The sequence below is a fragment of the Pipra filicauda genome, unplaced genomic scaffold (assembly GCF_003945595.2).
Source record: "Pipra filicauda isolate LSUMZ 115617 unplaced genomic scaffold, ASM394559v2 scaffold100_size2392355_pilon, whole genome shotgun sequence".
NCBI classification, from domain to species: Eukaryota; Metazoa; Chordata; class Aves; order Passeriformes; family Pipridae; genus Pipra; species Pipra filicauda.
In genome coordinates, this window is record NW_024103441.1 from 250,265 (window position 1) to 275,462 (window position 25,198).

Sequence of the window (25,198 nt, forward strand, 5' to 3'; positions counted from 1 at the left end):
CACCGACACACTTCACTCCCAGTTAATCATTAATTGCAGATCACCTTTTATTAAAATGTTATTTCCCTCTCCCAAGGAAGCCAGAACTGCTAAACTCAGGAATTTTTTAATAGATGCTTGCCATTTTTTAATATGTCCACAGCCACCCTGAGGCAGTCCTCACCCTCTGACAATTACATTAAATCAAATCATTTTCCGAGGTAGAAAAAACCCCAGCAACCAACAAAAAAGTAGATTTTGCCCTTCATGAAATGATTTTTATTTAAATCCAAGTGGTTTTCCATTTTTGTCTCAAGGACAAAATGCATTTGGAATTCTCTCAAACATAATGCATGGATAGGTTGAAATCAGAATTTTTTGTTTGGAAATAACTCTTCCCTTCCAAATTTCTTCTAGCCATTTGTATTCCTCATTATGCCAACTTTTTGAGTAATTCCGTTACAAATAAAATTTGTAACATGAGAACATTAGGGCACAATATATCAACAACATGCACTGTTTAAAAAAGCAATTGCAAAAAAAAAATCCCACAACATTTGGTGACAAAACCTTTGCAGGTCTGATATCCAAGACAGCACCACAACAAATAGGTTTATGTAAAGTTAAACAAAGTTGTGCAAGAATGCTGAAGTTTAAACAAATACTGTGGTCAACCTTTACGGGAAAGGCATTTACAAAACTATTTCTGATCGATATAAAATTAAATTACAGTAAGGCCAACTTGGATTTCTCCCAGATGTAATAAACTGCAGGGAAGCAATGATAAAATCTTATGAAATGTGAGGTGCTTAATAAAGCAAATGGCCAAAATACCTATTATTAAATGCCAGTAAGTTTATGTGGGTGGCATACAAATGTATATTTGTAAATGCAAATAGTAAAACGTATTGGAAAAAGCTTTGAAGGCCTAACAATACTCTGAAATAATGTTTTTTGAATCTAATGATGCCCCTTCCACACGTTTTTTCTCATATACAGCCTGATGGTTTTTCAGCCCTGCGTTTCACGACTAGATGTAGAGATTCCAAACTAACACAGCCCAGAAGCGCTAAAAGAGACTTATTTACACGCCTCTGAGGAAATGGTGGTGATTTAGACCTACCGCGCGGAGCTGAATGCAGTATTTCCAAATGTTACAGCACAAAACCTATTTACGCAGGTCGGCAGCGACACGCTAACGTGACACATACAGAGAGGGACAGAAAAAGTACATAAGGAAAAAATAATGACGAGAAGAGCAAGTTTTATTGTTTATACAGTGATTCGGGCTTTAATTACCCCAAAACTCCTCAAGGTTTTACTTTCCTACCGCGATTTGTGCTTTAAGCACCCCAAGCCCCCTCAGGGCGCGTCCTGAGGGGACGCGGCGGGAAACGGCGAAGAAGGGGCGGGGCCGGAGGGGCGGGAACGGCGCGCGGGAGGGGCGTGGTCTCCGCAAAGCCCCGCCCCTCCCCTTCCCTCTCACCCGCCGGGGCCGCCGGACAAAATGGCGGCGGGGCGGCCCCTCAGGCGGCGCCCTTAAAGGAGCCGCAGCACCCGCGACTCGGCGGGCGGGGTGGGTGGTGATCGCTCGCTCGGGACGAGGAGGCGGTGTGGAGGTGCGCTGAGAGCCGGTGCCGTCCTTCGGGAGCGCCCCAGGGGCCGTCCTGGCCGCCGCGGCGGCGAGCGGTGACACGGCGTTACCATGTCAACGCAGGTAATCAAAGCGGCGGCCTGAGGGGAGACGGGGCGCGGCGGGATCGGGATCGGCCTTGGTGGGTCACCGGGGAGGGGATGGGGGGCACTGGGACCACCCAGGGCCCCGCCGGGGAAGGGGGACCCCCAGGCCAGTCCCCCCTCCCTCCTGCTCTGCCGTGGGTGTCACTGCAAACCACGATCCGCGCTCAGGAAACAGCGTTACAATGACAACCGCGCTCCCTAAAACAGGAAGAAACGCCCGCAGCATCTTTCTGTCCCTTCGACTCTCACATTCCTGGTCCTGTTTGAGTTGTGTCTCCAAGCAATGGATGGAAAAGAGTGGCTTTTTCTTGCCGCTTTCTTCCTTGACCACCTTTCCTTTCCAATTTTGGAGGGAACAAAATCCATTTCAACGAAGGACATAATCTCAAGACACAACGTGATCACTCACAGACCTCCACGTTCCCGTAAAATCATACTTTTCTGTCTTAAAGACTGTCTTAAAATGTGCTCTTTGTTCACTGTGTGTAGGTGTCAGTAAAACTCAGTCCCTGGGGGTGATCCCTACAAGAGATTTGTCCCACAGAACTTGCACATGGCTTTTTCTACTCTGATCCCCGGGGAAATATCTTCTTCACTGAGGGAAGTGTCTGTTAACATTCTCTGGAATTTCCCAGGCAGTCACGAGATAATTTGTTTGCAGAAAGGGAAACTCTGGGAATGCCGGAGTTTTTCTCTGTTGCCTTTTTTTTCGCTCTTCTTGCTGCAAAGTGGGTGATTTCTACCTCTTGTAAAAGCAATTGGGATGCAATCCTGTGTTTCTACCCTCTGCCAGCTCTGTTAGTCTGAGCTGAGGGTATCTGCAGACCTGAAAGGTGTATCCATTCTTCCCAATGCCATGAGAACTGGGAGCTGGCACCCTCAGGAGAACTGGCTTCCATGTGGGTTTGGCACAACGTTCTCCCTGTAGCCCCTTTGTTGCTGTGCAAACCTTTAATATTTATCCTTATGCACAGACTGATGTTCATTTTTGTTCTTCCAGATCTTGTCCTGTGGTATTTGGGATTTTTGGCAATGAGGAAAGGCTCTGTAAGAAAAGCATTAAGTACAAAACCAACTTCTCCGACACCGAGTCCAATGTCACCTGTCAGCTCAGGTACCAGATCCCCGTCTCCCCTTGGCCAACAGACACCTCCAGCTGCTCCCAAAAGCATGGAGCAGGTGTACCAACACCTGGATATTCCAGCAGAAGACGTGGGACCTGCTTTTAAGTTTCATAAAGGTTTGTGTCATGAACAACCGCTGGTGTAAAAGTACATACCACAAGCATAAAAAGCCAGTGTTCTGTGAGTTGTGTGGTTAAAGATGTATGGTCTGTTGGAAAGAAGCCTGAAAAACTTTCTTTCATCTTTTTTTTTTTTTGGAACTCAAATGAAGAAATGAGAATAATGAAAGCTGTGGAGAATAATGAGACTTTTAGTCCTCTCTGTAAATGCTCCTGATGTGCTGGTTCTTCTCATCCCCTGGTGAGGGAGGGGATAATTTTCAATGTTTTGCCAATATTCAGTGTGAAATTAAAGACTAATATAAAAGTCACCAGGTTCTTTTCACTGCTAAAGGTACTTTCTCTGTTTAATTTCAGGTGAAAATGGTGTTACCCCAGGAGTTAAGTACATCACTGAGCCCCTTATAAAGGCTCTGTCAAAACAGCAAAATTTGGCATGTATAACCTCACTGAATCTTTCTTCCCCAAAAGATGGGGACAAAAAGTTTAAGGTAAGGTTTTTGACAATAACTGGTAATTAAACCAAGTTTGAAGTTAATTTTGGTTTATTTTTTAGCAAAGGTTTATTTTAAGTGGTTGTGAACACCATAAACAATTGATTCATTAGGGTGATGTCTAAAACACCATTAATTTGTGTAATGTTTTAGCTTTTGGGTTGTGCTGGTTTAGGTTTGGTTTTTTGGGAGAGGTTTTTTTGGGGGTGTGTTTTTTAATGGCATATTCTCTTTTATGTAAATGAGAGTGGTCCACTGTAAACTTAAAATCCAGTTTTTCTCTTCCAGCACTATAGAAGTCTGTACCTAAAGTGAGGTTTTAGAACCCAACAGTGGAACTGTGATTAATTAAATGTTAGAACACTTGGTGTTTGTAGTGAACAGGTGGTTGTTAAAAACAGAAATCTGCTTTTCTCTTTTTTTAAAAAAACCCTGCAATGCTGAGGGATTCATTTTGTGTTCTTCAGTACATAGAAAATCTGGAGAAGTGCTCTAAACTAGAGATACTAAATCTTAGTAACAACCAGATAGAGAAGATGGAGAAGTTGGATAAACTGCTGAAGTTACGGGAGCTCAACTTGTCCTGCAACAGGATCAGGTAAAGAGGAAACCTGGGCAGGTTTGGTGAGCCCAGGGACAGTAAAACTGATGTTCTTTTACTGCTTGAGTTCTCTCCAAAGTGCATTTCCCACCAGTTGTATTCTAGACTAACAGGCTTTGGTGAGATCTTCTTAAAAAGCACAAACTCTTTGGTGTTGGAAGCAGAAATAGTTCTGGGAAGTGCTGTCAGTGCTGTGGTTAAACTTGTTTTCCTTGGAAGCCAAGCCAGAAGTGCAGGTTTCCAGATACCACAGTGAAGAGTGTGCAATGACCCAATTAAATGCCTTAAAAATTTAATTAAACTTTTAGTACTTATTCTTACAGGTAATATAATTTTTCTTTTAGGAGAGGAAGCTGACTGGGCTTGATCAGGCAGGCAGGAAACCCACTGAATTGCTTTTTAACTGTTTTGAGAGTCTGGTGCCTTGTTTGAGTGGGTTAGAATTGTTGAAGGGTAATGGTTCACACAATAGCAAATGAGTTTTCATTGCTTTTAATGTTTCTGCCAGTGAATTATGATCTTTACTGTGATGAAACCCACTTTGCAGCAGAGAAGTTAAGAATAGGAAGTGGGCAAAACACAGGTTTCTACACATGGCATTCACACAACTTCCTCTCTCAACAGGAATTGAAAAGGGCAGAGGAGCTTTTAGCTGCTGCTCCATGTTTTCAGACCTTAGTTATGTACAGCTGGTATATATTCAATAAATAGTATATAAATGAGCACATTCTGCTGTCCTTTGTAACAATAATCACATCTTTAGATAAATGCCTGAATAGACTAAAACCTAGCATGGTTTCCTCAATGGTTATTTACTGTTTTAATAAAACACTGAAAAATGTAGCTCTTCATGCTGTCAGTTTACAGTTGATCCTTCTTTTAGTTGTTTAGTCTAAACAACTAAAACTTGTTTATTTGGGTTCATCTTTCTCCCATAAGGTTCTCAGAAGAAAAAGAACAAAGGAATTACCACACATTAAAATAATCTAGATATGTAAACGTAAAGGTTTTGCCACAGAGACAGAAAGTCATGCTGTAATTTTTGATCTTACTTTAGTACTTGTAAGTCAGTTGGTGTAATTTAACTTGAATTGCGAGTCCATGGCAGTAAATAACTGTTTTTACTGATCTCTTGGTGATTAGGTGAGGCAGATTTTGCTGTAGCTCATCCATAATGCCTCAGCTTCCCTGTAAATTTGTGGTGGTTCTTGGTTTGTCTTCTCATTTCCAGCAAAATCGAAGGTATAGAACAGCTGCAGAACCTCCAAAAGCTGAACCTGGCAGGGAATGAGATCGAGCACATCCCTGTGTGGCTGGGGAAGAAGCTGAGATCCCTTCGTGTCCTCAACCTGAACCACAACAAACTGTCCTCAGTAAGTGAGGGGAGGCACAGCCAGGCTTTGCTCAGGATCCTTCCCTGAGGGAGCTGCTGTGTCCACACTGATTGGCTTACTCTGAATAATTGCTGAGTGTGTTTCCTTTTGGTCAGAAAAACTCCTTTTGTGCAGGGTTTTGAAGATACAAACCTGTAGGATGTTGTTTGAGACAGTGGAGTTTTTGGGAGGTTGTAAATATCCACAGGCCTTGGTGTGGCTTGAATTTCCAAGGTCAAACTTGATTAAATTTACCCTCTTTAATAGAAGAAGCCATTTGATTATAGGAAGTGACTTTAGTCATAGTACTCTGTGTTTGGGTAGGGTTTTAGAGGTTACTCTTTAGCATAAACATTAAAATAGATCCTTTGATACAAAACTAACATAAGACATTCTACATAATCAGAAGTTCACTCATGGGGGTTTAATTGTTCTTGGAAGGATGTCTGATCATTGTTCCCTTTCTCTTTGATTTAGCTCCATGACATAGCTAAACTAAAGCCTCTTCAAGATCTGACCTCTCTATTCCTCGCTGATAATCCAGTTGGAAATCTGCCTCACTACTGCTTGTACACCATATTCCACTTGAGAGCACTGGAAAACTTGGATGGGCAGCCCGTGACAAATCCTGACAGGCAGGAAGCTCTGCAGAGGTTCAATTTAGGTAATAGTATGTTAAATCTAAAGGGAGTGACACAAAACTGAAGTTTTAGGAGAAGACTTTTCTATTTGAATGTTTCTGTCATTCTGGTTTGCAGAAGAGATAGAAAAATTAGAGAGAGAGTTGGAAAACACAGTCAAGGAGATGGAGAACCTCAAACTGACCCAGTCCAAGGTGCTCGAGCAGCTTCACCATCAAGATGAGGTCAACAAATCACTGAAAGAAAAGACTTTGCAACAGAAACAAAGCTTTGAAGACCTACAAAGGGACCTGGGCACCAAAAATGAGCTGGTAAGGTAATCACCTGCACTAGGGAAATACTTGGACACAGAGTTGTCAGTGTGAGGGTTCAAATGGCTGGAGATTTATGGTTAAAATTGAGACAAACCTCAGGGACTTCAACTCTCTAAAGAGTGGTTATTTACCAGTGGTTCTTCAATGTTCTTTCTGTAGAAAAAGTAAGTATATTGAACCAGCAGTCAGTATCACTCTTGTCATTTATGGTAACTTGTTTGTTTGTCTCTAGTAATTGTTTATTTTTGTTTCAAATTTGGTCAGTTGATGAAAGGTTAAGTGTCCTCTGGCTGCTAAATTGCTGATGTACTGAAATATCCTGCCTTGGTCAGGCTCTAACCTGCTGCTGCAACAAGGGAAAAAGTGAATACTTTTCCAAAACCAAGATGTGCATAGGAGTTGTATGTTTGTTATGATTGTTATTTTGGGTAGTGTCCACTGGTTTACTTGTATTTTATTCACATCACCCTAAAATCTTATATTTGAATATCTTCCATTGGTAGCTATAAAATGCAAGGAAAGTCCTCTTGACTTGAGAGTGATGAATTGTGAGTGACCAGATGGGAACTTAATAGATGGCTTTTATCTTGTTAGACTTTGTCCTCTAAAACTTCATCCTCCAACCTTTTGATAGTTAACACTTCCCCAGCTGTTTATTCTCTGAGCACACCCCCACTAACCAGCAATCTGTTTCTAAAATGCAGTTTTCAGTATAGTGAGATTTAGCAGCAAATACTTTGCAGTTTGAGCCCACTGTTATCCTTGGGGTGACGAACTTTGCTTGCTTCTCTCCTCCTTCAGCTGGTGTGTTGGTTTGTCCCAGCCCCCTTTCTGCAGAGCCTTTATTCCTCACTGAAGGTAGCCCCCCTGTGCTCCTGCCTGCATGGTTATTTTATTTCTAGGATGTATTTGCACTTTCACTGACGTAGCAACATTAGTATGAAGTGTTCACTGTGGGTTTGGATACAATTTTCTTGATTTTTTTTTTCCTTTTCTCTGAAACACAGTTAATTTTTGCATGACATTTTATCAGGTTTTTAAATCTTTCTTTAAGCCTTTCCTGTTCTTATCTTTTCCTCCATTAGTCCTGCTTTCCACTGTCTGTTGGAATTGTGCTGCATGTTCTCCCTCAGGTATTCAGTGTGAAAAGTTGATTTAAAATGAAATCACATGATGGACCTTTACTAAAAATAGCATCAAAACCTACAAAGTTAAGCTAAAATAAAATGCATAGACTTGTACATTTGACAATTGAGATATTTTGTTTCTTTTACAGGCCGTGAGTGTTAATAGCTTCTATGCTCATTGCTAGCAATAAATACATTTGTTATTTGGCCTACATTTTGCTAGAGGATCACAGCCAAATTATTTTTTTATCCTAAGTTAGTAACAGATTTCTTTTTAAACCTTTGATGCCCAGAAACTTCAAAGGCCTTTCATGTGATCATTTGTGTTCTATTAATTGTGGGGCTTCTGTCTCCTCTTAATCCTCATTGTACCTTCTAATAAAGCTGCACTTGTGATGTTCTTGCTCTGTGGTGTGAGCTGTGAGCTGTGTTCCCGAGCTGTGGCTGTGCCCTGCTCTCTGTAGAGCTGAGCTGGCTGTGCTGATGACACTTGGATGAATTCAGCTGACTCTGTCCCTGTTTCTCAGCTGAAGCAGAAGACAGTGGAGCTCACCCGAGCCTGCCAGAAGCAGTATGAGCTGGAGCAGGAACTGGCCTTTTATAAGATCGACGCAAAATTCGAGCCACTGAATTATTTTCCATCCGAGGTAATAATTTTAAAAGAACGGATCTTTTCGTTGCCCTTCCTCTGCATTTTCAACTTGGAAAATAAAGTTTTCTAGAATTCTAATAGACGGTGCTTAATTAAAAGTTATTCGTTACAAAATATAAACATTTCATTTTAAAATCGTAAGTTATAAGCTTTCAGCCAGACGGTGAGTGACATTTAATGTGCTGAATATTAGTGTACATATCTATATGTATGTGTTTTAGCTGAGTCCATGAGCAAACATTTCATTCTTAGTAACCAAAGTAATGATAGGCCCTTCTTCTGGCTTAATTTTGGAGGCCCTTTTACTTGGAGAAATCCCACAAGCCTGAGTTAGATGGTATTAGAATTTCTATGCTTTTTCTGTTGAATTTTTCTCCTAGTAGAGCCCACCCTCTCTGTCATACCTGCAAACAAATATGGAGATGCCTGAATGAAAGCAGCCTCACAAGAGATGTGAAGATCAGTAATTATTAACTATAATTAAGTTATGTCTGAGTAAAATTTAAGTGCAACAATGTAACGGACTAAGTACAATCTAAGTAGATCTAAAATACAAAGATAAAGTTCTTCCTGTTAATATCCACTTGCATTACACGTTTGCAACAAACTCACCACACCCCAGTTGGGTCAGATGGTTTTTAATTCTGTTCTAAAATAACAATATTCAAGGCCAAGCAAGTCAAGTGTAATCTGTTTTCTTCTAGTTATTCTCATTTCAAATTGGTTTAAATGTCTATTATGAATTGTCTGCAGCCATATTTCTGGGATAAAGACCACCTGTTTCCTGCATTTCAGGAGGTTGAGGTCGATGATGTGCCCGGGGAGAGCCCCTACATTGGCAAGGCCAGGTACAAGAGGAACATGTTTGTGAGGGAAGGATTCATCGCTGGCAGGGCTCAGCAGCTGCACCTGGGCAAAGTGCAGAGGGAGGGAGAGGACTTCTGGAGGAAAACCCAGCTGGAACTGCATCTCCAAACTCTGGATGAGCTACTGGAGAGTAAAGAAAAAAAGATTAATTCAGGTAAAATCTTATCCTTTTTTAATCAAATGAAATTAAAATATGTATATCATATAAAATGTGGTTTATTCTGCTGACAGAAGAAGTGCTGTCATTTCTACACACTGTGCTTGCATTTTGGGTCAAAGCTCTTACCATTTCTTATGGCTTTTATTTTACTATAACTCCATAGGAAAGGATTGCATGTTATTGAAAACACAAAGCTAGGGAAGTTTCATGTTTGATGCATTAATTTAATTGTGTAAGGCTTATTAAAAGAACTTTAGACACACTTTTTGATAAACCAGAATGTATTGGCTGTGATTATCACTGTGTTAAGAAAACGCTGATTTTCTGGTGATAGAAACTGTGTATCAATGTCATACACAATATTATAAAGTATCTTGTGGGATTGTGGGGTTTGTGTTGGTTTGTTTTTTTTTGTCTGCAGCACAAAGAAGATTGGAAGAACTGCAAAGTGCAATTGGAGATGCAGAGCAACGAGTTTGGAAGGTAACAGAGGAACTGCAACAACTGGAGGCTGCTCTGGATCAGAAAAAAGTAAGTTGTTCCACAAGTGGCAAAGGAAAGTGTTTGAAGAACTGTTGATCTAGAAAACAGAACTTTTTCTCCCCATTCTTTTCAAGAGGCCACTGTACATATATAAACCCATTTGTCAGGCCTCAGAAAAATCTGAGAGGCTTTAGAGAGCTTGTTTTTAAGTTGTTGTGCTGCTGATTGACTTTCCCCAGAATGCTTTGGAGAAACCTGCTGTGTAGGTTTAGTTGTGCAGTTAATAAGCAACGTGGCTCCATAATTGGCAGCAAGAATTAATTTAAAGCCATTTATCAGCATTAAGCTAAAATTGTATTTTCCATTACTTCAACTGTCATCAATTATTGGTATTTTTAGTCTTTTAACTCACCTTAAAATCAATGCCCAGGATCTTTATTTGACTGGTAAATATGGTCTTGATCAGCTGTGTATTTCCAATTAAACCCACTTAACCCCCTAATGCTGCCTCCAGATATCCCAGGCCAACAGAGAAGCAATCGAGCAGCAGTTGAATGAAAAGATAAAAATCCTGCAGGAGCTACAGAAGGAAACCTTAGAACTGGAAAAACAAATAGAGAAACAGAAAAGAGAAATAGGGAAAAAACAGAAAGAGCTGGAAGACTTGCAGAGTTCTCTTGCTTCTGTAAATCCTGAGAATCCAAGACATGTAAGTAAAACCAAAATCTGAAGTTTTTATGCACTGAGAACTGGAGCAAAGGCTGCTTTAACAGACCAGCATTCAGTTGTGCCCCTTTCATGAGTTATATATTCCTTTTCTATTTATCAAAGTCATTAACTGTTACCAGTTGAAAAACATACAACTCCTCACAGGTAAAACAAAAACCCCTCCAAACCAACCAACTTTGGTAAAACTCTTGAACTATTCATCTCCACGGCAGCTGCTGCCCAGCATGTTAAGGACTGAATCTTTGTGCTCTGCACAAACACCCTGTGCAGAGCCTGGGGGACAACTGCTGTGGGAGAAGCCCTTCCTGCATCCCTTTGTGGAACCTGGCCTTGAAGATATTAAAGCTCTGGGTCTGGCAGTGCTTCTCCAGCCTTTTTGGGGGGACTGATGGCCTTTCCCTGTCACACACCCTCCTGGCAGTGCTGACACAATCCAGGTCTCCGAGGTCACCTCTTCCAGGGCTGGGGCTGTGCCAAGGAGAGCTCGAGCTTCACAGTCTCATTGTTTTTATCCTCAGGCAGGCAGGGCTTTTGATTTCTGGGTCCTTAACTGCGTTCAGGAACAGCACGTGCTTGTAGAAATCTTAAACCGAACCGAAATTGAATTAGTGTTTTTAAAAAGCTTATCTCCAATGAAAGCGTTTCGGGCCGGCTGGGTGCTTCTGAGTAAACAATGGCAGAATTGTTACGCTTGGCTCCTGTTTTCGGCAGAGCCCGCAAACACTCTTTAAAAAAAGAGGGGAAAAAAAGAGCATTTTAAAACTTTTTTTGCCCGGTTGCTGGGTAGTTGAAGGGCCGGGGAGGCTCCCGGGGCACGGCAGGAGCGAGCCCGGCCCTTCCCGCGGCCCCCCTCGCTTCGAATCACAACACAGGAAGCGCTGCCGGGGCCAGCGGCCGGGAACGGGACCGGGAACGGGACCGGGACCGGGAACGGAGCAGGAGCGGGGACGGAGCGGGCCAGGGCGGCAGCTCCAGCCCCGCTCCCAGCAGCGGCCATGGCACAGCCCCTTAATCCCTTCCCGAGCCCAGGCACCGGCTCGGGATTCAAATGAAGCCCGGCCCGGGGTGGGGCGCTCGGCAAGGGGCATCTCGGGGAGAGAGGACAAAGGCAAAGCTGTAAGTGTTCGCGGATGTTGTTTTTAAACATCATTTCTTGGTGACATTCAGCAGCTGCAGCGGCGACTCGGTTTGGGATTTACTTGTTGATATTTCACTTTTGAAAGCTCAGGGGTGGTTTGTTTTTAGCAAGGTGACAAGTCGAATCGCGCTGATATGGATGTTAAAAATTAACTTCCGGTTTAATCCGTTAAAAATGCAAGAAAATATGGATTTTACTTTTGTTATGGAAGCAACTTTCAAAGTTGGTTTTGGTTTCTATTTTCCTGAGAACTTGCATTTAAATTTTGTACTGCAGGCTCGATTTATTCTTTTTGAGAAGTGACAAAAAGGTGCTGTTTGTCGTGACAGTATAATTCTGTACTTGCCCAAGTTTCTGGTATTTGAATCGTTTCTGAGCAATTTCATAGCAGTGAGAAACAACACTTTATTCTGTTGACAACCACGTTTTGTATACAGCTGAAACAATCAGCTAATTCATACTAAATGCATCGAGTCCTGACCAAAGTCTGTGTATCTCCCAGAAATGTTTTAACAAAATAATAAATATTCTGCTTTAAGTAAATCTTAACTGTAAAGTTGGCCAGACTTGCTGGTTGTTCAGAGTATTTTCCTTGGAGTGCTGACCTGACATGTTCTGAAGCATCATCTGCTCTGAAGGCAATGCAGGACGACAGGATTAAAGGTTCTGGAAGAAATCATGTTTGTTCTTGACTGAGAGAGGAAATGGTAGAACAAAATGTAAAGGCAGGAAGAAAGATAGCAGTCATGAGGAATGATTTATAAATGCAGGCTTTATCCACCGTGCCTGGGCAAGGGGGAGACTCCAGACAATGCTGCTGGTCACAGATTGCTGCTTATCTGGGGTTCTTTGTGGGGCAGGAGTGAGGGAAAATAAAACCCCAAACACCACAATGTGTGACTTTTATTGCTGATAGAGGGACACTGCAGAGCTGAGACAAAACACTGGTTGGAGTTTTTTAAATCTATATTGATGTTGTCCTGCTTTCCCTTTCCAACTGCTCGTTACCAGGCTCACATGAAAGCTCAGAAAGCAGGTAAAGAACAGCAGCTGGATATGATGAACAAACATTGCCAGCAGCTGGAGAGTCGCCTGGATGAAATGCTCTCCAGGATTGCAAAGGAAACTGAGGAAATCAAGGACTTGGAGCAGCAGCTCACTGATGGTAAATTTGAATTTTTTTCTTACAGTATTTATTTTTAGGAAAACATGACAGTCGAGTGTTCAGTTTTGTTCATCTTTGTGCAAATGAATGTGTAGGAAAATGTTGAAAAACTGTTCTTAACTGATGTAAAAGGACACTGTGTGTGTTCACCTCACTCGTACAGGGTTGGGGAAGGTCATTTGTGAGGCTCTTCCCTTGTTTCCTTTTTCCTTAAGGTAAGGGATAAGGTTTGAAAACTGCCTTGAAGTCAATGAAGTAAATTTATACATACATTTACTACACACCTAAGTCTGTGTAAAAGTGACTATCCCAGAAAAGGACATGATTTTAAAAATTGAAACAAAATTGATTTAGGTGTAAAGGTAACAAATGTCACCTTAGGTGGGAGGGAGGAATGAGAGTTAAGAAGAGTTTCTTTTTAACTCTCCCAGTGGTCAGGGAAATCCTGAAAGCACAGGCATTTTCTGCTTGAGTTCTAGGTACTTGTTATTACTTACTCCAAAAGGCAAACATTTAAAGAAGATAAAGAAAGCAAGTTTTGTTTGTTTTGTAAAGAAATGTGGCTTCTTAACGATCTCACATTTGGTTTGCATTTCTGCAGGTCAGATAGCAACAAATGAAGCCCTGAAAAGGGACTTGGAAAGTATCATCATGGGACTGCAGGAATACCTGCAAAGTGTCAAGTGCCAGGCAAAACAGGCCAATGAGGAATGTAAGAAGTTGCAGAAGGATAAAGAATCTTTGCTAGAAAGATTGGCAGATCTAGAGGAGGATAAAAACAACCTGGAAATGGTTGCCATGGATGCAGAAAATATGAGAAAAGTAAGGCTTAATACCTTTCTTCCCAAATTCAGATGTCTAAGAGTAACCTTGAAAAAACAAAAGGCTGATGAGCAGATTTGTACTAGGGAAGCACAGTTCCTTGGACTTGGTATGGAAATATCTAATAGATGTGCCCACACACCTTGAGAACAGAATCTGGCCTTTAAAACCAGTTGCCAGAGAGTTACAGTAAATATGAACTTGGTGGGAGATGCCTCAGAAATGCAGGTTTTACCTTTCAGGCATCACTACAAATGGACTTGCAGGTGACCCTGTGGGGAGTGGGACACTGGCCAGGGATGTGTTACCAGCTTGGATCTGTCCTGTCAGTCCTGATTTAGAGCTGTCCTGGCACCCTGAGGAGTTTGATGTGAGCCTGGATTCCAGGAACACATCACTCTGTCACTCTGTCACCTTGAGCTCCACCTTTCTAACCTGAGTGTCCATTTTTGACCAGTCAGAGCAGCATCACTGACCCAACCTTAAACATTAAACCCTTCAAGTTTTAATGTTTGGTGAGTTCCTGGGTTAAAGGGGAAGAGAGGCACTGTAATCCTAAGAAATCCTGGCTCTCTGTGTACATCCCTCTCAAATGACTCTGGAATTCCAGGAAATTGCAGTGCTGGAGAGGGCCCTCCAAGAGCAGCAAGAAATAAATGAGTCTCTCCGAGATGCCCAAGGGAAGGTCAGTGCCTATGAGGCTGAGCTGGAGGCCCAGCTGAGAGAGAGGGATGCTGAAGCCAAGCAGCAAAAAGAAGAATTTGAAAGACTGAAACAACTTAGCCAGGTAAGGACAGAGCTCTGGTGGTGCCAGAGGTGTAACCTGCCCCGGGATGAGGGACCAAACTTCCCTCCCTACCACACCTCCAGTTGTTGGTTTAGTTGTGCCCCCAAATGGAAGATGGCACCACTCTGCTGGGCTTTATAACTTTGCTTTGGTCCAGATGGTTTGGTTGGGGTTGTTTTGTTGGATTTATTTTTAGGAGGTGTTGTTATACTGTTACTGTTTTGAGGAATGCATCTGTTGTTGTGTGTTTAGTGCCAGGTTGGGCTTGGGAGTGGGGGTGTTAATCTGAAGGTTTTCTGTGTTTGTAGATGGAACTGTCAGCCCTGCAGGCTGAACTTGAAAAAGAAAGGCAGGTGTTAGAGAATGCTCAGACCAAAGCACAGCTGGCAGAAGAGAAGGAACAACAAAATTACAAGCTCCTTTCTCAGTTCAAACAACTGCAGGTGAAGTGTTTGTTGTATTAAAAATTTAAGCTTTTATCATCTGTGGATTTGTTTACTTACATTTGTGTGGATTTTTTTGGTCTTTTTTTTTTCAGGGAGACAACAATCTCCTGAAAGAACAGCTTAAAGATCTTCAGGACCAGCTAAACCATGCAGTTGGGAACTTAATTCACCCTGAGGAAGTCTTGGCTTGTATAAATGAACTCAGGCAAAAGCTTCAGTCAGGGGCTGGAGAGATTCAGTGAGTAAAACAGAAGTACAGACAGTGTGAGATGTGTGCATGTGAAAGGGGCAGTGATTGTTCCTCTGTGCTGGGCACTGGGGAGGCCACACCTCGAATCCTGGGGGCAGTTTGGACAAGAAAGACATTGAGGGGCTGGAGCATGTCCAGGGAAGGGGCTGGAGCAGCAGGAGAGGCTGAGGGAGCTGGGGGGGCTCAGCCTGGAGAAAAGGAGGCTCAGGAGGGACCTTCTCACTCTTCACAACTCCCTGACAGGAGTGGGGGAGCCGGGGGGGTCAGGCTGTGCTCCCAGGAAACAAGGGACAGGGCAAGAGGAAACAGCCTCAAGCTGTGCCAGGGGAGGTTTAGATTGGATATTTGGGACATTTTCCTCACTGAGAGGGTTGTCAAGCTTTGGAAGAGGCTGCCCAGGGCAGAATGAATGTATGTTGTATGTCTTAAACTTGCACCGTTGTCTCAGGCTTCATTATTTCAGTACTGGGCATCACAATTTCAAATGGTTATTTTCTGTCTCAGAACCTGGATTGTTTCTCTTTCAGGTGCCCAAATTCAGCTGATGTTGTAGGGAAAAGCCTTGCAAAGCTGCAGAGGGAATTTAATGACATCCTTGCTGATGCTGAGAGGGAAAAAGAGAAAGCATGGGCTAGACAGAGACAGTTGCAGGAAGAAATGGTATCCCAGCAGGAAAAGCTGGAAGAATTACAGGAGAAATATAGACAGGCAAGTATCAAACAACTAAAGCAAGAGTATTTCAGCTTAGTCTAACAAATATAACTTGCAGATGAGGGATCAAGTTTCATTACAGATGGAGCTTTGCCACACTTTGTCTTTTATTTTTTATTGGTTTTATTTTTTATTAGCTTTCTGATTTTTGCCTGATTATTTGGTGAATTAGAATTTAGACTCAATAATATGTCTCAGAGGCAACAAAGAATTGAATTATCAGTAGAAAATTACAGCTATTAACCTTCTTGAAAGATCACTGTACATATCACTAACAAAATAACTTGGGCACTCTTAAAATGTTATAGTTACAGGGGCAAAGCAGTTCTCTGTCTCTTCTCTTTTGGTACCAAGTGTGCTGGTGATTGCATTTGCCAAAAGTTTGTTTAATTAAATCAGAAAAAAAAAAAGTCTTTCTGGCTACTCATTCTAACTTATTTCACTTATAGGTTAAAGCTGAAAACAGGCAGAATAAGAACAAAGTCCATCAGTTAGAGAACGAAATCCAGCATTTACATGATAAAATAAAGAGCATGGAAGAGATTCAGGGCCTTGCTGACCAGCAGCTCCAGGAGGCAGATGAAGAGAAGGAGGCTATTCTTGCTCAACTGGAGGATTTAGAGAAGAGGGTAAGAATGAGTGAGGGCAGGTCCATTGCTCAAAAAAGAAGACTCAGAAACTTCTGAATTATTTTGCTTTCTAAGATAAAACAGATACAGGCAGGAACAAAAAGGTTAAATGTAATATCTTCCTTTTCCTTAAATGTTATGGTTTGTCCTTGCTTTAGTTTTTTTTCTGTGCATAGTGGGATAGAGAGCCTTCCTTCCATGCTGCTTTTTACTTCAAGTTTTTGAAACATACCATTTTCCTGCTTTCAGAAAAAAATAGAAGATGCCAGGGCACAACTGCAGGTTGTGAGTCTGGATAAGGAGCTGAAGGAGCTGCAGAGGGCCATTGTCACCTCAGATAAGTTGGCAGCCACAGAGCTCTGCCTTGCTAAAAACCAGCTCAAGGCTCTTCGGGGGACTGTGCTCAGGATTAATCAGGAGAGGGCTGAGGTAAATCAGCATTGCTAATTAATTGCTTGTTAATGCCATCGGAGTGGGAACGGTCCTGGTGTCCTTTAAATCAGCTTCAGAGCTTCCTTCTGCACTGTCCTGCTGCACAGGAGCTCTTGCTTGGGCCAGAGTTTGAAATGCAGAGGATGAAGGAGTGATTTGGGGATGGGCAGGTGTTCCTGCCCTGTGAGGGAAGGGGAGAGAGAGGCAGATTAAACCTTTTATTAGTGAGAAGTCAAGCAATAGATAATCCATTGTTCTGGAAGATAGGAAAGCCAAAGAAAGGACTATGGAAGTTTGTGCTTGCACAAACTGGAAACAGGTTTTAAAACTGGGAACCATTTTTGACTCCGTGCTGACACATCCTCTGTACAAATACTGCAAAGTTAGAGGAGAAACATTGTTTTCCATGAACTTTGCCAGTTTCTGGAATGCCAGAACAGGCTGATGCTTCTTTTTGGTCAGCTTTTCCCAATGACACCTCTGGAAGCTTTTGAAGTGTTCCTGCAAACTAAAGCTCCAATAAAAATCTCGATTTTAGGAGATTGAGGAAGCTGAGGAGTTCTGTGCTGAGGCAGCTCGTGCTGCCCGGGATCTGGCCAGGGCAGAAGCAGAAATACAATTGCTACAACAACAACTCAAAGAGAAGGAAGAGCAAGTAGGTTGCACTGGTGTTTGTTCATGTTATATTGTATCATGTTATACGGGAAAATACCTATCAGTGAGTTTCTGAGAATGCCACATTTAGAGGTTCTTGCCCTGCCCTTTTCCCCCAAGTTTTCCCAAGTCATGATGCTCTTCCCTCCCCTGTCACCTGCCCAAGAACAAAATGAAACCCTCCCTGACTTCTAAGCAAAATCATTCCTTGTTCACTCAATCACCTCCCCGTGGCTGTGGCTGAGCCTCTGTCTCATGAGGGAATGGGAAGAACAATTCTGTTCCCTCAAAGTGTTCTGCTGAGTGAGAATTTTTATAGGGATGGATTGGGCATGGCCAAAAAGTTTTAACACAATCTGATTTAAGCTGAAGTGCTTTGCCTTGATTTAAACTTGCATTTCAAATAGTTTCAGCGTGAAATGGAGAAAGCTGGAGAGAAGGCTGTTGCATCAAGCCCTCAGAAGTTTGAAATGGATAAATTAAATGAAGTTATGGAGCAGCAAAAAGCAGAAATTGGCCGTTTAAGATGGTTGTTGGATAATATTGGGACAGGTAATTCTCTTTTCTCTCCTCTTATTGCAGAGAGGCAGGGACAAAAAAGACAACTATTCCAAATTTCTCGTTGTTTGAGCTGAGAATCTGGAGAATGAGGTGTTCAGAACACCTTCCTGTACAGCTCTACACAGGATAGGTGTTAATTTTCATTAGTTTGTGTTAACAGCACTTTTTATAGCTATTTGGAAAACAGGTTGTGCTATGAATTTCATTTATGCTGCTCTGGAACACTGTCAGAGATCTGTGTGAGGAGAACGAGCAGCAGTTACCTGGATATGAACTTGTATTTCTACAGTCTTAAAATGCCAAACCTCCCAGGGCCAGTGTATATATGTCACCAAATATAACATTTAGTTTGGTTCCCCCAGCAGTTCAACTTTTCATTATTTTTTCAGATTACCAGGATAATAATGAGGGGGAAAGCTGAATGCAGTGTTTATTTAATTATTTGTCTTGCATGCCTCTAAAACTGTGATTAATTTACAGTTAACAAAGATGAAGTTGACAACTTACAGGGGGAACTTGCAGCCCTCAGAAATGTGCTGTCCCAGCACAGTGATTGTATCCCCAGCACAGCAGATCCCTGGAAAAGAAGAGGATACTGGTACTACCTGCCACCATCACAGGTCAGGAATAAAAACCCTGCTATGGATTTTTTTCCTTTTGGTGTGGGAAAGTGCATTATAAACTTACTGGATTTGGGAGGAACTGCAGAACAAACATTGGCTGCCAGGTAAGAGAAATACTGAAACAAAACACACCCAAATGTTCCCTGATAAAGCCCATTACTGTGTGTAACAGGAATCCAGTGTACATAACATTTGGAGACAGCAGTGCAGTGCTGCAAATTCATTTAGGTAAAGGTTAAAAGGGGATGTTACAGACAGACATTTACTGGAAAGGAGCATTTGTCTGAGTTTAAAGGAAATATTGTTAAAATATATTTAGTGGTCCTTTTTTTAAAGCAACATTATGTTTGGAAATGAGCCAGCAGAGTGTGTGTGTGGCCTGCTCCTGAAAAATCATTAGAATGTCTACAACAAATGCTCTATTTTACATGATTTGTCATTTCTAGATTAAAACACACTGTATTTTTTTTTTCTTTAGGCTTCAACTCCTGCTTCCCAGAGCACAAAGGACTCTGGAGTGTGTTTGGGGTGCTCTGGCTCATCCCCATCCAGGAGAGGGGGTGTCCAGGACAGGCCACGTGGGAGGGAAGACTTGCCCAGCCAAGGAGGGTGTTGGGTTTATTCCCCAGACAGAAATAGGTCATACAAAACAAATTCTGGTAGAGGTAAGTCAGTGCCACAGGCTCGGGATGTTCAGGAGCACACTAAAGATGGACTTGCTAAGGGTTCACAGTGAATGTTTTGATGTGCATGAGGGAGTATAAATGCTTATTACTGTTGAACTCACTATCCAGTTTCAGCAACATTTGATACAGTTTTGTACCTTATAGAATTTAAAATATTTGAAGACTACTGAAAAAATGATTTAAACTACTGAAAAAATGATTTAAACTAACGTGTGGTTTGGGTTTTGATTTTTTTTTTTTTTTTAGGTAAAGATAGAAGAGCAAAAGAAGATGGTGAAGGAAATGCAGGAACTCCTGTTCCAGAAGAGCCTCCCTCTGTGCCACCTCCTGGCACAGTTCTTTACACTGCCCTTCCAGATGGTGCCCCTGCCCCCCAGGGAACAGGGGTGTATGGCCCCCCTCCTGCAGCAGCCAGTGGAGGAGCAGTTGCTCCTGGATCCATCATCCATGGCCCTCCTCCCGTGGGAGCCCAGGTGGTTTATGGCCCTCTGCCTCCAAACTGCACCGTCCCTCTCGTTCCCCTGGGAGTGCTCCACTGCAACGTGCCTGAACACCACGAGTTGGTAAGAACCAGGGGGGGACTGGCTGACAAATGGATTAGAAAAAAAAATCCCTGTGCTGGGAAGGTTCTGGATCTGCTCCTGAGCCTCGGGAGGACGGAACCAGAACGCGGATGTTGATTTTCTTGGTGTGTTCCCCGTGTGCAGGAGAGCGAAGTGTCGAGGCTGGAGGACACCGTGTGCCACCTGAAGTCTCAGAAATACAAAGAGAGGTGCTCAGAGGCAGCTGAGCAGAAATACAAGAGAGAGGTGGAAAAACTGCTTCAAAATGTTGAAGAACTTGAGCAGGAAAGGGCAGAGCTGGAGTGTGAGGTGGCAGAGCTGCGGCGAGCGGCTCAGAGGCAGAGCAGGCGCAGGTGAGGGACTGCATGGAGTGCACTGGGAGTCAGCATTGGAAATAACTGAACTCTTGCCCAGTAAAAGTCAGTTTTGACTCATTCACAGCTCTAGAACTCCAAGAGGCTCCAGGCCTCTCGCGTTTTTGTACTTTAATTCCATGTTTTTCCTCCCTGACCTTTTAGGGACTTTATTGACGGGTACCCTGACAACCTGCTGGCAGAGCTGCAGTTGGAAAGGTCTCTGAGGCACCAGGAGGACGTTGCAGAGGAGATTGGGTGTGTGGAGAAGACTCTCCTGAAGCGCAGAGCTGAGCTCAGGGAGGCAGACAGGCTCCTCTCAGAGGCTCAGGTGGAACTGGAGAGCACCAGGGGGAAGGTGAGAAAGCCAGAACTGAGAGCAGAATGATTTAAGTGTTGCATTGGTTACTTTAGGCAGAGGGTTTTTAGTTGTTTAAGCAGTTCATTTTCACATGGATAACCTGAAGCCTCTTAAAATGCTTCTATTAAAGTAAGTCGTGGGATAACCTGTGCTAAAAGAAAATGTTTTAGTCCCTGCCAAAGAGGAGGAAGGTTTCCTGCTCTGGCCAAGACAAAAGGTTCTACTTCGTGGTAGAGAGGGAGAAGGCTCAGGTGGAATACTCAAGCCAGGAGGTCCCTTTCCAACAGCTGACTGCAGGATATGAATGTGGAAATCACAAGATGGGATGTATTGTCTCAGTTTTCAATTTTTCTCTAGACTAAAGAGACTCTTCAGAAGTACAGTCGTGCCAAACAGCATCTGTCCTGCACCGAGTCAGAGGCAAAGGAGCTGGAGCAGAGGGCTCAGGAAATGGCCACTAAACTTGTGAAAGCTGCTCAGCAACTCAGGTACACTGTTCTTGTGGGTCTGTGTCCCAGGGGGATGAGGAGAAGGATTAGATGCTTTCCAGTATCAAAGTAGTACTTTTGGAGAGGGAGAGCTGTTCAAATGTTAATATAAAAAGGTAAAAATCCTTTTTTAGGTTATTACAGGCAGATACAAAGGATTTGGAACAGTACAAGAGGGAACAAGAAGGTATTTTGAAGGAAATCAACCAAATGGTGGCTGCAAGAGACTCCGAGTTCCAGTCGTTGAACCAGAAGATAGAAATGCTCTCTGAAAGGTAAGGGGTTAGAATTTACCATAAACTGTATTAGAGTAAATAAAGAAGTCCCCCTCCAATAAGTCACTGCCTTAAATATTCTCTCCTCTTTTGACACATGTTTTTATCCTCCCTCCCAGTCTTCAGAAGCTTCAAGGAGATATTAGACTGGCAGAAGGCAACGAGGACCATCACCTCCAGATCATTAGAGAAGCAGAAAGCCTTGTGCAAGCCAAGAAAACTGAACTGGAAACACTGAAAGATCAGGTAAAGCTCAGCTTACTGACCCTGGGCTACCAATTTTATTGGTTCTGATGGAACTGAAGGCTGAGAAGAGTCTCAAGTCACTTGTTCGTGTGTGAAGCCACAAAACCAGAATCTTTCAGCTGATTCTTCTGTTAACCTTGTACTCTGTAGATTTCTGCTCAGCAGCAAGAGCTCCTGTTCCTGGAGCAGCAGGTGAGCCAGAGAACAGAAGAGCTCCATGTCCTGCAGGACTGCATTTCCCTAAAGAAAGGGGACCTCAAGGAAGCCCTTCGGGATGGAGAGACAGAAGCACACGAAAAACTGCACCAGATAAGGGTGAGTCTGTTCCAAATCAGCTCCCAGTTCATTCGAGAAAAAGAACTGGAGTAGCAAAAACATTCCATGAAGTTTCCACAAAGTCAGTTTGGCTTTCTACCACCTCCCCAAACCCACTGAAAAATGGGGTTATGAAAAATAAACGGGCAAGTTTATGGGTTTGTGTGACTAAAAGCTTGGTCCAGATGCACAACTAAGAACTCCCCAGGTCCAGTAATTCTGACAGAATCGGTCCCCTGAGAACTAAATGACATTAATGACTTCCTGTTGCTGAGATGAGCAGCTGCTGAAGCAAGTCAGTGTGATCAGTGTGTGTCAAACACAACACAGCTGCCTGGGCCCAGCCCCACTTGCACTGAGAGGATTCTGTGCTTCCTTTCTGAAATAAAAACAAAGTATAAGGTTAATTATATTTTGTGGTTTGGTTTTTTTCATGGGGGCTTCCTGTCTGACTTTGTTTTAATGGCTGTTATTCACTGCAGTGACAGTGTTATGGTCAGACTTGTAGATCAAAACCTTTGCAGAATTACTGTAAATAATCAACAAGCAAGACCTTAACCTAAACATTCTGTATTTTTTGTTTGTTAAACAGTATAATGGAATTAAATGGAGCAGAATATTGATGACAGACTTAATTAAATAATGTTATAAATATTTACACCTTCTATTTAAAGGATTGCAAATAATGACATTCCTTGTAACACTGATACATTTCCACAGGAAATAAAAGTAATTTTGGAAGAGCTTAATGTTGAGAGGAAAGAACTGGATGCCCAGTTGAGTGGGAAAAGAGCACAGCTTTCATTCCTGAACAAGGATATTAGAAAGGAAGAAGAAAACCTTCAAGGAATCCTTGGGCAGATCACCAAGCACAAGATGGGTATGTCCCTGCATTTACTCACTGCTGTTTTGATAGAAAAGAAACACACAGAGCTCTTCTCTCATCCTGATCCAATAACCTTTATTTATTTCACCTTTCTAGAACTGAAACATGTTCTGGAAATGCTGGAGCTTGAAAAGAACGAACTTCAAGGTTTGAAACTGCAGCACGAGCAGAAGGTCAATGAGCTGGAGAAGACTCAGGTGGCAATTCTGGAGGTGAGTGTTGCCTCTGGAGCTGATACAGGGACTGGGAGAGGTTCTGTGGTTCTGTGAAGCTCTGGGTAACAGAGTCCTGATGCTTTTAAATCAATCAGTTCCTAATCTGATTTCAGCTTATCACAGAAAAGCCTTAAGTCTGCTTAGACCCTTTAAAATAATAGGATTTTTTGGTGCATGGTGGGGAGAGGGGGCAGACAGACAGAAGGCTCTTCTGTGGCTGTTGGATGATGGGAACAGTTTTCTTAGCATGAGCTTCCAGAGTCTTTTTCTCTGGATTCTCTTTGTGTCCTCACTTGCACAGGGTGAGTCTCATTTCCATCCTAACCTTCCTCACAAATCCCCTCCAACCCAGCAAGGTTTCTGAACTGCTGCAGGACATTAATACTTGTTCTCCTTCTGGATCATAGAAACATGTTCAAAATGCCTGTTTGTTTTTTGTTTTTGCAGGAGAAGCTAAAACTGGAGAAGGTTCAGAGGTTATTTCAGTGCCAGCAAGGGGAAGTGGAGAGGCAGGAACAGCTCCTCGAGAAAGACCGGCAGGAGAACCAACAGCTGGTTTCCCAAATGCAAACTCTGCAGAACAACCTCGAGGCCCTGGCTAAGGAGAAGGAAAAGCTCCAGGAAGACTCCTGGAGTCTGGAGAAGAGGTTGTCACAAACCAGAAGGTGGGGGGATATTTTCTTGCTGCAAAGCTCAGAAGGGCTGGGGAGTGCTTTGAGTGCCTGTTTGTCGGAATTAAAAATACAGCTGTAACTTTGAGGTGCCCAATTATACAGAATGTGCAGCTCCTTCTGTCCTGGGAGGTTTTATTTTAAGCCTGAATGCAATAACTTAGAGAAAATACTCAGCAGTGGAGCTGGTGAATTCAACAGCATTTGTTATATCCTGGCACTGCCACAAGAAACGTTAAAAAAGTCAAATGTTGAGTCTTGGAACGGGACATTTGTCCTGCTCTGACTGCTGGGTACCACCCCCTTGGGCTGAGGAGACTTCACTGACATTTTTTAAGGATTTTCAACCAACCAAGAATATCTATTCACATTTTACAGAGACTTAACTGCTGCTGAAGACAGCAGCAGAACTGCCCTGTCCAATGTAGAAAAAATGGAACTGAAGGTTAAGAACCTGCAGCAGGAGGTGGAGCTACTGAGCAAGCAGAAGAAATCACTGAATGGAGAGATTGTTGCTGTCCAGGAGGATCTTCAAGGTAAAGATCAGTTTTTGGATTTAAGCTGTAATACATTTCAAGAGAAATTGTGTTAAAAGACACACTTTAACTCAGGTGTCTGATATTAAATATCCAACATGCTCAGATGTCTCCAGGCAGAAAGTGTCAAAAAGATGGAAATTTTAGAAACTGTTTCTATTGTTCATTCTTCACTTGAGAGAATTTCTGTGTGCAGGGATTTCAGACTGCTGATTGAAAGATTATTGTTGCCAAATATTTTTTTCTAGGAAAAAAGGAAGAACTAGAAACAGTGAAAGGAGAACTGAGTGACTCCAGGGAGCAGCTCCAAGTAGTGGCACAGGTTGGTTTTAGTGAAACACAAATTTATTGTCACAGGGGAGGAGGTTGAGGCACAGCAGGCACAGCCCATCCCCTGTTTGTCTGGGCACTCCAGCTCAGCCTCAGAGCCTGGCAGAGCTCAGAAACTGAGTCTGGGGTGGGTTTGATTGTTTTTTAAGAAGATACTTTAAAACCAACCAGCCAGCCAGCCCTGGTTTCTCCCCTGGTGGTTCCTGCTGTGTCAGTCCACTCGGGTGGTTTGCATGGAAGGAAATCTCGGGGTGACCAGGGTTGGTGAGTTCTGTGCTCTCAAACACAACCCTTCTGGCCAGAGAGCTGCTTCTCTCACCAGCTCCTCCTCTCACCTGGGTTTGGTTTGTGTTGCAGGATTTGAAGAACAACACAAGGCAGCAGGAGGAGCTGCTGAGGGAGCAGGCAGCCCTGAGAGGAGACATCCAGGAGTATTTGAGGAAGCGTAAGGATCACCAGGAGAGGCAGAGGAAGAGGGAGAACCAATTGGAGGAGCTCCAGAAAAAGATTGAAGAGAAGGAAACAGAACTGGCTGAACAGGAAGAGGTAACGAGCCCCCTGACTTGCCTCACTTCCCCTGAGCTGGAAAGTAAGGCAGCCAAAAAGTGTGGGGGGAGAGTTTACAACCAACCACAGCCTGGCTTGGGTTGGG

The 25,198-nt window shown here is 42.9% G+C and overlaps 1 protein-coding gene across 6 annotated transcripts in view; it reads left to right on the top strand.

The window, feature by feature from the left end:
• Positions 1-1,490: 1,490 nt before the first annotated feature.
• Positions 1,491-25,198, top strand: part of CNTRL (centriolin) — a 29,380-nt gene continuing 5,672 nt past the window's right edge. For 3 of the 6 annotated variants that reach the window (XM_039379871.1, XM_039379831.1, XM_039379856.1), the window contains exons 1-38: positions 1,491-1,696; positions 2,720-2,959; positions 3,320-3,453; positions 3,924-4,054; positions 5,289-5,430; positions 5,908-6,094; positions 6,189-6,382; positions 7,187-7,243; positions 7,471-7,518; positions 8,040-8,159; positions 8,960-9,185; positions 9,613-9,722; positions 10,189-10,383; positions 12,553-12,706; positions 13,308-13,528; positions 14,139-14,315; positions 14,624-14,758; positions 14,854-14,999; positions 15,539-15,719; positions 16,172-16,351; positions 16,601-16,780; positions 17,322-17,438; positions 17,845-17,989; positions 18,479-18,618; positions 19,100-19,286; positions 19,554-19,870; positions 20,015-20,223; positions 20,389-20,581; positions 20,942-21,072; positions 21,207-21,347; positions 21,467-21,593; positions 21,744-21,908; positions 22,629-22,788; positions 22,891-23,006; positions 23,457-23,674; positions 24,059-24,216; positions 24,465-24,538; positions 24,904-25,092. In XM_039379871.1, the coding sequence (XP_039235805.1) occupies positions 2,752-2,959; positions 3,320-3,453; positions 3,924-4,054; positions 5,289-5,430; positions 5,908-6,094; positions 6,189-6,382; positions 7,187-7,243; positions 7,471-7,518; positions 8,040-8,159; positions 8,960-9,185; positions 9,613-9,722; positions 10,189-10,383; positions 12,553-12,706; positions 13,308-13,528; positions 14,139-14,315; positions 14,624-14,758; positions 14,854-14,999; positions 15,539-15,719; positions 16,172-16,351; positions 16,601-16,780; positions 17,322-17,438; positions 17,845-17,989; positions 18,479-18,618; positions 19,100-19,286; positions 19,554-19,870; positions 20,015-20,223; positions 20,389-20,581; positions 20,942-21,072; positions 21,207-21,347; positions 21,467-21,593; positions 21,744-21,908; positions 22,629-22,788; positions 22,891-23,006; positions 23,457-23,674; positions 24,059-24,216; positions 24,465-24,538; positions 24,904-25,092 (5,913 nt within the window). In that variant the 5' untranslated portion in view covers positions 1,491-1,696; positions 2,720-2,751. The remainder of the gene's footprint in view (positions 1,697-2,719; positions 2,960-3,319; positions 3,454-3,923; positions 4,055-5,288; positions 5,431-5,907; positions 6,095-6,188; positions 6,383-7,186; positions 7,244-7,470; positions 7,519-8,039; positions 8,160-8,959; positions 9,186-9,612; positions 9,723-10,188; positions 10,384-12,552; positions 12,707-13,307; positions 13,529-14,138; positions 14,316-14,623; positions 14,759-14,853; positions 15,000-15,538; positions 15,720-16,171; positions 16,352-16,600; positions 16,781-17,321; positions 17,439-17,844; positions 17,990-18,478; positions 18,619-19,099; positions 19,287-19,553; positions 19,871-20,014; positions 20,224-20,388; positions 20,582-20,941; positions 21,073-21,206; positions 21,348-21,466; positions 21,594-21,743; positions 21,909-22,628; positions 22,789-22,890; positions 23,007-23,456; positions 23,675-24,058; positions 24,217-24,464; positions 24,539-24,903; positions 25,093-25,198) is intronic. The other 3 variants (XM_027741439.2, XM_039379944.1, XM_027741441.2) reach the window with 3 other exon arrangements.